This window comes from Pseudoliparis swirei, chromosome 21, assembly GCF_029220125.1.
Source record: "Pseudoliparis swirei isolate HS2019 ecotype Mariana Trench chromosome 21, NWPU_hadal_v1, whole genome shotgun sequence".
Classification (NCBI taxonomy): domain Eukaryota; kingdom Metazoa; phylum Chordata; class Actinopteri; order Perciformes; family Liparidae; genus Pseudoliparis; species Pseudoliparis swirei.
This window is the reverse complement of record NC_079408.1, coordinates 3,658,158-3,668,157: the sequence shown is the minus strand read 5'-3', so window position 1 is coordinate 3,668,157 and position 10,000 is coordinate 3,658,158. Positions and strand designations below refer to the sequence as shown.

Here is a 10,000-nt window from a genome sequence, read left to right as displayed (position 1 = left end):
GGTTCTGCCAAGTTTACCCACCGGACCGGGACGACCCTTAGACCCTGCAGCAGGAGAGTCCAGGCAGACGTTATAATTTATATATGTATATACATATATATGTATATATATATATCTACATATGTATACATATATATATGTATACATATAATAGAATATATTTTATATATTATATATTTAAATTAATATTATATATTTAAATTAATATTATATATTATATATATTATATATATATATATATAAATATTCAAATAGGGGAACATAGACCTGTGCATGTAAACACACGCTGTTTACTTAGTAAAGGAATACTTCAACTTTTTAAGAAATATATTTTTATATATGTAATAACAGTCCTTATAAGTTCCCTGCTCACCTCCACGTCCCGGTAGTCCAAACTGACCGGCGTCTCCGGGGCCACCGGAACCGCCGGCTCCACCGGGGAAACCCATCTCTCCGTAGGGCGGCGGGCCGGGGGGCTGGGCTATCGCTGTGAGCCCCGGGCTACCGGCACGACCAGGACGGCCTGGAGGAGGGAGGGCACAAGGAGGGAGGGGATAAGGAAGGGAGGGGACAATGAGGGAGGGTACAAGGAGGGAAGGACAAGAAGGGAGGGGACAAGGAAGGGAGGGGACAAGGAGGGAGGGGACGAGGAAGGAGGGTAAAAAGAGGGAGGTTGACAAGGAGGGAGGGGATAAGGAGGGGAGGGGACAAGTAGGGAAGGGGAAGGGTGGGAAGGGGACAAGGAGGGGAAGGAACAGGTAAGAAGGGTGGATGGAAAAACACACAGCATGAAGGAAGTGAATAAAGGGTGAACGTAGACCTGGACCAGCACGGTCTACTTCACGAAAACTCTCCTACCTTGTACTCCTTTGGCTCCTTTGTTTCCATAGTAACTGGGGTCACCGGGGTAACCCTTGAGACCGGGACCTCCGCTGTAGCCGGTCTCACCTCGTCCTCCTGAAAGAGTGAAGATGTTTCACTTTTATTTCCCCCTGATCAGAACTCTCGAGGCGGTCCGGTGGATCCACGTCACCTTTGAAGCTGGAGCTGCCGGGGAGGCCGGGGCCTCCGGGGATGCCCGGGTCTCCTTTCCTGCCGGGGCCGCCGGGGAACCCCGGGAGCCCGGAGTCACCGCGGTCCCCATCGGCTGTGCCGGGACCAGGAGGGCCGGGAGGACCTTGGGGACCGGGGAGACCTGGAGGAGAGAGGAAAGAAGGAAAGGAAAGGAACATTAAATTGGGTTGAGAGAAAGCAAGGTCAGGACAAGAAAGGAAAGGAACAGGAAGTGGAACAGGACAAGAAGGGGAAGGGAAAGGAACAGGAAGTGGAACAGGACAAGAAAGGAAAGGAACAGGAAGTGGAACAGGACAAGAAAGGAAAGGAACAGGAAGTGGAACAGGACAAGAAAGAAAAGAACAGGAAGTGGAACAGGACAAGAAAGGAAAGGAACAGGAAGTGGAACAGGACAAGAAAGGAAAGGAACAGGAAGTGGAACAGGACAAGAAAGAAAAGAACAGGAAGTGGAACAGGACAATAAAGGAAAGGAACAGGAAGTGGAACAGGACAAGAAAGGGGAAGGGAAAGGAACAGGAAGTTAAAGGAACAAGACAAGAAAGGAAAGGAACAGGAAGTGGAACAGGACAAGAAAGAAAAGAACAGGAAGTGGAACAGGACAAGAAAGGAAAGGAACAGGAAGTGGAACAGGAAAAGAAAGGAAAGGAACAGGAAGTGGAACAGGATAAGAAAGAAAAGAACAGGAAGTGGAACAGGACAAGAAAGGAAAGGAACAGGAAGTGGAACAGGAAAAGAAAGGAAAGGAACAGGAAGTGGAACAGGATAAGAAAGAAAAGAACAGGAAGTGGAACAGGACAAGAAAGGAAAGGAACAGGACAAGAAAGGAAAGGAACAGGAAGTGGAATTTGCTTGAGAGAAAGGAGGGAAGCCAAAGGACTGGACTGAGGAGATGTTCTTACCATACTCTCCATCCAGTCCAGGCAGACCGGGGTTTCCCAAAGGTCCGGGAACATCTGACCCCACAGTGGGACCAGGAGGTCCGGGCAGACCGGGGAACCCTGCGCGTCCAGGACCACCTTGACGCACGAATAAAACGAAACCCTCGTTACTTTGATCCCGTGCCGTTAAATGCCCAGTCGGCATTTCCGAAGCGTCCTTCATCTCACCTGAGTTTCCTCTCTCCCCCTTCGGTCCGTTGTAGCCTGGACCTCCCGGGTAGGAGACGCCTCGCTCCCCCTTGAAACCCGGAACACCAGGAGAACCCGGGAGGCCGCCTCCACTCCCACCTGGAGACAAATACCAGAACCGTCACCGGCAGCTCGTCTCCAACCGACTGTTTCGTGGCGCCATGTGACTCTGGTGTGTGTTAGGAGGTCCTTGCCTGGGGTTCCAGGGAGTCCTTTGGGTCCACCGAGGCCATTGAGTCCATCCAGACCGGGGGGACCTGGCAAACCTGTAGAAACACGAGAGTTAGTCTCCAGAAACTGTTCACTCGTCTCAAGTGGAAACAGACGGCTGTCCTCTGGTTGTATAGAAGTATATGAATCATGTGTTAAAGCTGCATTCTCTCTCCTGACCACCAGGGGGCGACTCCTCTGGTTGCATAGAAGTCTATGCTTCATGTGTTAAAGCGGCCTTCTCTCTACTGACCACCAGGGGGTGACTCCTGTGGTTGTATAGAAGTCTATGCTTCATGTGTTAAAGCTGCATTCTCTCTCCTGACCACCAGGGGGCGACTCCTCTGGTTGTATAGAAGCATATGGCTTCTTCTCTCACCTTTGGCACCGGGGCCTCCATGACCTGCGGGATGACCAGGAGGCCCGTCTTCGCCTCTCCTTCCCGGGTAGCCGGCCTGGCCCGTGGGCCCGGGGAAACCAGGGGATCCTGCAGAGGAGACGAGGCAAAGGGTTCAGCGTCTGAGTCCGGCTCAGGTAGCACCCCTCAAGGTCATGAGGGGGTCTTACTCACCCATTATTCCAGGCCGCCCCCCACCACCAGGACTTCCCTTCACTTGAGAGAAACCTGGAACTCCGGGAAAGCCGTTGTCGCCGGGGGTGCCGTCATTGCCGCGGCCACCTGGAGAGAGACGATGGGTTGGACCAATGAAACCAGGTGACCCACACAGACGGGCTGGACGCATTCAGGTGCGGCGTGGAGGGAGTCCTACCTGGGAAGCCTGGCCCTCCGGGCTGGCCTTTAGCTCCTGGACCTCCGGGGTACCCGTAGCTTTCTCCGGGTGCACCTGAAGAACAAAAACGCCGCAATCAGCAAGATTCAGTGTCATTTCAGCAACGTGGCCGCGTGATTCGTCACCTTTTCCACCGGAACGACCAAATTCTCCAGGGTTGCCGGGGAAACCGGCCGAACCGTCGTCACCCTGCAAGAAGCCGTCGGAACTCAGAGTCTCGCCGGTTGAACTTCATTGTTTTGGTTTTATGAGTATGAGTTTATGTTTTTACCCGAGGTCCTGACGTGCCGGGGAATCCCATGATTCCATATTCTCCCTTCGGCCCGGGGAAACCGGGGTTTCCCGGTTGTCCCGGGTAACCGCGTTGTCCCGGCTGTCCTTTACTTTGCTCGGCGTAACCGGGAAGTCCAGGCAGACCCTGACGGCCGGGCGGACCAGACAGACCCTTGTCACCTGAAACCCGTCGAGGGGCAGATCTTATGGGCTTTGTCGGGTTTGCCGTGATCAGAATATCATGTTTTACAGACACAGTAAACAAGTAAACAGGAAGTCGTCTTACCTCGGGGTCCGGGGAAGCCAGGAAGGCCGTTGCCACTGGGGTTTCCGGGTTCTCCTCTCTCCACAAACTCTTGTCGGAAAGGACGAGCGGGCGAGCCGGGGAGACCGGAGTATCCTCTCTCACCTACAGGAGCAAAAGCAATGCATCAAGGTGACCTTTGACCCCTCGTGTATCCTGTATCCTAAATTCTGTCAGCTGGCTTTTATTTAGGCGACAACTTCCGTTTCTTAAATATGAAGCTAACGCTTCATGTGTTAGAGCTGCATTCTCTCTCCTGACCACCAGGGGGCGACTCCTCTGGTTGTATAGAAGTCTATGCTTCATGTGTTAGAGCTGCATTCTCTCTCCTGATCACCAGGGGGCGACTCCTCTGGTTGTATAGAAGTCTATGCTTCATGTGTTAGAGCTGCATTCTCTCTCCTGACCACCAGGGGGCGACTCCTCTGGTTGTATAGAAGTCTATGCTTCATGTGTTAGAGCTGCATTCTCTCCTGACCACCAGGGGGCGACTCCTCTGGTTGTATAGAAGTATATGCTTCATGTGTTATAGCTGCATTCTCTCTCCTGACCACCAGGGGGCGACTCCTCTGGTTGTATAGAAGTATATGCTTCATGTGTTAGAGCTGCATTCTCTCTCCTGACCACCAGGGGGCGACTCCTCTGGTTGTATAGAAGTCTATGCTTCATGTGTTAGAGCTGCATTCTCTCTCCTGATCACCAGGGGGCGACTCCTCTGGTTGTATAGAATTATATGCTTCATGTGTTATAGCTGCATTCTCTCTGCTGACCACCAGGGAGCGACTCCTCTGGCTGTATAGAAGTATATGCTTCATGTGTTAGAGCTGCATTCTCTCTCCTGACCACCAGGGGGCGCCTCCTCTGGTTGTATAGAAGTCTATGCTTCATGTGTTAGAGCTGCATTCTCTCTCCTGACCACCAGGGGGTGACTCCTCTGGCTGTATAGAAGTCTATATGTGTAATGAAGAGCCGTGAAGGGATCTCTACCTTTCTGTCCGGGGAATCCCGGACCGCCGGGCAGTCCGTCTCTTGCGGGGCCCCCGGACTCGCCTTTCACCCCAGGGAACCCTGAGCTCCCGGGTCGACCTGGTTGTCCAGGGAAACCCATCAGTCCGGCGAAGCCTCTCTCGCCTGCGAGAAAAAGAGGCGGAGTCAAAACGTTGCGAGGAGACGGCGAGAGCGTTTTAACCGCGGCGAGGAAACGGCAGCTCCCGCCTACCCTTCCTTCCCGGCGTTCCCGGGATTCCCTCTCTGGTTCCCGGTCCCGGTGGTCCGGGGGGTCCCCTCGGTCCCACTGATCCGGGGGTGCCGGTGTGTCCCGGGGTTCCCTTCATTCCAGCCGGCCCCGGGAAACCCGGATCTCCATGTTCTCCTTTACGACCGGGGAAACCTGACGGAGGGGCGAACGAGGACGGAGAGAGAGTCAGTCAGACGCGTTATAAATGGAGGAATACAACATGTATAAAAAGAAATAACAAATGATACATTATCTTAGTTGGATAAAAAAAAAAATACAAAAATTCACTAAAAGCCAACAAATATAAAGTTACCTTTTACTTACCTTCCAAAAAATTCTTACATTCATGATTAAATATAGCAATTTAATAATTATGTATGCGCACACACACTTTGCCTTTAAGCTGTAATTGCACTTGAACACACACACACACACACACACACACACAATGTGGTTATTCACGTGTGTGTGTGATTCACCAGATCGATTTTTTTAAGACACAAGTGCAATTCCAGGCCTCGTTCTTAAAAAGAGAACTCGTTTTTCAACACATCCGCATGTGTTCACGACGTGTCGCGAAAGCAGAGACGAGTTGAACGTTTTTTTTAAAAGTCCTTTTTTTAAGGGTGAATAAAACGCCATGTTGTTAAAAAAAAAAGAAGCATTTGAGCCCAAATCTTTATTAACTAACTGTTATTTAGCCTCTAAACGAACATGTGACCTGAGGCTGGGACGCACCACTACGAGGGTTAGTGCCGGCTGAGGAAATAAAACTTTAAAAACTTTCTGTTTCTAAATCTCTCACATGCTAAAATGTCCATCTTAATCTGAATTCATTAATAATTAAATAATTAAATCATAATGAATAGTTACGGTTGTAAAATTGTATTTGTTTTGTCCTCCAATGTTGTACTTCCAATGCAATGACAGCTCACAAATTAAATAAATTAATAAACTTCCTCTTACAATGCACATTTTGAAGAAAGAAAACATGAAGAAATTAAGTTAAAAAATGTGTTTATTCTAAAAATGTAATCTTTCCTCCCTGCCGAAAAATTTAAAAAAAGATTCTCACTCAGGCCCCAAAAAAAATTACATAAGCAAAAATATTTTTTGTGAATTGAGACAATTATAAAAAAGCCATAATTGGCAAAGTATGTCTGATGTGGATTACATTGGCAAAAAATATGCACAAAAAAATAAGTATATTGTCCTTAAATGAGCGTAATTCGGCCGCCTTTAAAAGCATAATTTCATAATTTTATTTACTTTAAAAAAATTACAAAAACAGAAGTAGATTTCCTTCATTTCTTTTTCCCAGAAGAAGAACAAGGCCACGCCCACTTTCAATCACACAACTTGGAGATGGACATGTTGTCAGGTGAGAAATGCAGAAGCAGTAAAAGCATTTGGAGGAGGAGGAGGAGGAGGACGGAGGAGGAGAGGGCGGGGCAAAGTGTGGATGGGTGGATGAACGGAGGTGGAGAGAGGGGGAGTGTCTCACCTTGGCAGCCTTAGAGCAGAATGACCCGACACCAAGAAAAAGGACGGAGGGATGACGAGAGGACGGGTGCAGATAGTGGATAGTGGTGGTGAGAAGAAAAAGGAGGGAAGGAATGAAGAGAACCACAACACGGGGAAAAGAGAGGACGCTCAAATCAAACACCGGGAACGCCCGCGGGCTCCGATTGGTCAACGCAGGAACACCGCGAACAAAGGAGTGAAAGGACGAGGAGTGAAAGTAAGTAATATGTTTGTTGTACATCATGCGAGGTTTAATCCCCTTAGACACGGGATTAAAGACGCCTTCTTCTTTTCTCCCGCCCTCACCTGGTGATCCGCTCAGTCCGCTGGCGCCGGGAGATCCGGGCCGACCGGGAATGCCGAAGGTGGGCTCGCCCGGGAGGCCGGGGAGGCCGCTGCTGCCGGGGTAGCCGTCGGCGCCGCGCTCGCCCTTCAGCCCGGGAACGCCGAAGCGCCCGCCGCCACCTGGCGGAGGAAGAGAGGCAGTTAGTTTCCACTAATAATAATAATAATAATACAGATTAATAAGGACTTCTGTTATTAAAGCAATAAATAATCCGTATATGGAGTTTTTAATGTTCAGTATCAACCGGTTTAAAACGTTTTGACTGTAAATTTGGAGCGTTTGGTTTCTGGTTTGAATTAGTGGAACATTTATTATTATTTAAATGCCTAATTTAACATTTTTGGAGCTCTGATGTTCTTCAAAAACTTCCCTCAAATAATATTTGTCCACTTTCAATAAGTTCAATATTTGTACATCATTATTGCATACATACAACATTTCTTTAGTTCACAGTCTGGGATTCATTCAGGATGAACTAAAAACATTTATATTGATTAAAACATATTGATATATTGATTTAAAGCCTGATTTTATATAATTGTGGTTTTGCACTAAACTGTTTATGAAAGGTGACTTAGAGGAGCTGAGGTGGTAAATATGACACATTAAATGTATTAACACAGATGATATTGTTCCCTCGTGTCTCGGACCCACCGGGTAATCCAGAACCTCCCGGGGTCCCGGGCTGGCCCTTGTCTCCGGGGGTCCCCGGTAGTCCGTTGCGTCCCGGGCCGCCGGGTGTGGCTCCCAGAACCTCTCCGGGCTGACCGTTGGCCCCGGGTCGCCCCGGGAGGCCGCCCTTCCCCCGGCCGCCGTCAAAGCTCTGTCCGGGACCGCCTGGGAGACCGGGGTCCCCTCTGGGCCCGGGGAAACCTGGAGGAGGAGAGGGGGGGGGGTTGAAGAACACAGAACAACCAGGGTTCTGAAACGGTTCTTGAAGAGGCTTCGTGGTTCTATGAAGAACCGTCACCCACTGAAGAACCATTCTTTTCATTTGAGAAGAACTCTTTAAGGAAATGGTTCTTTAAAGAACCCTGGTGTGAAAGGTTCTTTGTGGAACCAGATATGGTGCCTTAAAGAACCATTTGTTGAAGGTTCTGTGAGACACCATTATAGGTTCTTTGAAGAACTCTTTAAGGAAATGGTTCTTTAGAGAACTCTGGTGTGAAAGCTTCTTCAAGGCACCAGAAATAGTGCCTTAAAGAACCATGTTTTTAAGGTTCTGAGACACCTTTATAGGTTCTTTGAAGAACTATTTAAGGACATGGTTCTTTAAAGAACCCTGGTTTGAAAGGTTCTTTGAGGAACCAGATATGGTGCCTTAAAGAATCATGTTTTTAAGGTTCTTTGATACACCTTTATAGGTTCTTTGAAGAACTATTTAAGGACATGGTTCTTTAAAGAACCCTGGTTTGAAAGGTTCTTTAAGGCACCAGATATGGTTCTTTACGGCATCACTCTGAAGAACCATTTTCCAGATGGCACCTTCATGGTTCTGTGTGTGGAACCTTCTTTGTTACTGGACTATAAGAACCAGAGACCAGGTGGTGGTTCACCTTGGGGTCCAGGCCGGCCTCCAGAACCGTGGTCTCCGACGTCTCCTTTGGCTCCGTCAAACCCGGGTCGCCCGGGGTTTCCTGGGAAGCCCGGTTCCCCCTTGAGACCTGAGGGGCGTGACAGGTCTGATGGTTATGATTCATTTGGTTTAAGTGTCCGTTTATGGACACTTTGAGGTTTCTTTGGTCATATTTAGTAGATTAATGTGTCAACACGTTTATATTTGTTGATAATAATCCTTTTTATTATTTATAAGAAATAAAAGGGAATTTAATCGAGTGATAAACTGGTAAAGATTAAAGTGACATCTTTATGAAATGTTATCGTTAAAAAGTAATAAATCAACGCTTTGCATGTTACAATATATTTCAAGAGGCGTAAATTGACATGAATCTACTTTTAAGAACGTAATGGAACATAAAATAAGAATTATCAATTGACTGGATGACTGAAATAAAAAAAATTGGATACATTTAAAAAAAAGTAAAATAAATAAATAAAATGTATAAAAAAGTTTTAAAAAGTCAAAATAAATAAATAAAATGTTGAATTGATTAATAAAATGTCAAAAAAATAATAACCTGTAAAATATATATGTTTTAATCCTCTCGCACAGAAAAAGAATATAAATCCTATTTTACCATTAAAAAAATGTTGAAGCATAATGACATACATACAAAAAAATATATATCATTTGACTGGATGACTGAAATAAAAAAGAATGTTATACATTTAAAAAAAAGTAAAATAAATAAAATGGATTAAAAAAGTGAAAAAAGTAAAAATAAATAAATAAAATGTTAAATTAATTAATAAAATGTAAAAAAATATATATATTTTACCATAAAAAAAAAACGTTGAAGCACAATGACATACATAAAAAAAAAAAATGTAATAACAAAACTAGCGCGTCCGGTTTACGAAGTGCAGACAGAGGCGCGTTGAATGACGTACCTGGTCGTCCGGGTACTCCGGGGTAACCGGGGTCTCCTCCCTCACCGGGTATGGAGCAGGGTAACACTTGGCCTGCAGCCGGCACACGAAGGTTAGCAATCACACAAAAACACGTCAACACACTTACTACTCCTTTAATATAAGAGACAACTCATCAAATACATCTGAATCAAGTCTGAATCCCACATACAGTAAATACAACTAAATATAATATACACGTTGAGTAATATGAGAAGTAAATACTCAATATGTCATCATATATCATTTATGTCTTTCTGTCACCTCCATTCACCCCAAATGCTCACTGAGGTTAATCAGAGTTGAATCATGTGTATTATCATTATTATTATTATTATTATTATTATTATTATTATTATTATGTGTGCTGCAGGTTAAATGTCGTAAGTAGAAAAAATCATCCCAATTAATAGAGGTTACAAAATAATAATAACAGAGAAAAGAGAGCATGATGAATAAAAACATGTAAATTAAAAGCTATGATTATGATTTTAAATGTTGTGTGTTGGGCAATCAATTCTATTCACCCCCCCCCCCCCCACAGGGCTTGAAATCATGCGCCAGGTTTCAGCAGCTTCGATCAGA

At 46.2% G+C, this 10,000-nt stretch overlaps 1 protein-coding gene across 3 annotated transcripts in view; it reads right to left on the bottom strand.

Moving 5' to 3' along the window:
- The window catches only part of col4a6 (collagen, type IV, alpha 6), a 95,684-nt gene that overhangs the window by 5,460 nt on the left and 80,224 nt on the right, over positions 1–10,000 (bottom strand). For all 3 annotated transcript variants that reach the window (XM_056442296.1, XM_056442295.1, XM_056442298.1), the window contains 19 exons: positions 9,398–9,469; positions 8,443–8,550; positions 7,541–7,759; positions 6,847–7,005; positions 4,999–5,169; positions 4,767–4,910; positions 3,762–3,884; positions 3,474–3,655; positions 3,328–3,391; positions 3,182–3,256; positions 2,983–3,090; positions 2,791–2,898; positions 2,396–2,467; positions 2,181–2,300; positions 1,974–2,090; positions 1,034–1,195; positions 859–957; positions 374–523; positions 1–44 (listed from right to left, as the gene is read on the bottom strand). The exon at positions 1–44 is cut by the window's left edge and continues 73 nt beyond it. In XM_056442296.1, the coding sequence (XP_056298271.1) occupies positions 1–44; positions 374–523; positions 859–957; positions 1,034–1,195; positions 1,974–2,090; positions 2,181–2,300; positions 2,396–2,467; positions 2,791–2,898; positions 2,983–3,090; positions 3,182–3,256; positions 3,328–3,391; positions 3,474–3,655; positions 3,762–3,884; positions 4,767–4,910; positions 4,999–5,169; positions 6,847–7,005; positions 7,541–7,759; positions 8,443–8,550; positions 9,398–9,469 (2,297 nt within the window). The remainder of the gene's footprint in view (positions 45–373; positions 524–858; positions 958–1,033; positions 1,196–1,973; positions 2,091–2,180; positions 2,301–2,395; positions 2,468–2,790; positions 2,899–2,982; positions 3,091–3,181; positions 3,257–3,327; positions 3,392–3,473; positions 3,656–3,761; positions 3,885–4,766; positions 4,911–4,998; positions 5,170–6,846; positions 7,006–7,540; positions 7,760–8,442; positions 8,551–9,397; positions 9,470–10,000) is intronic.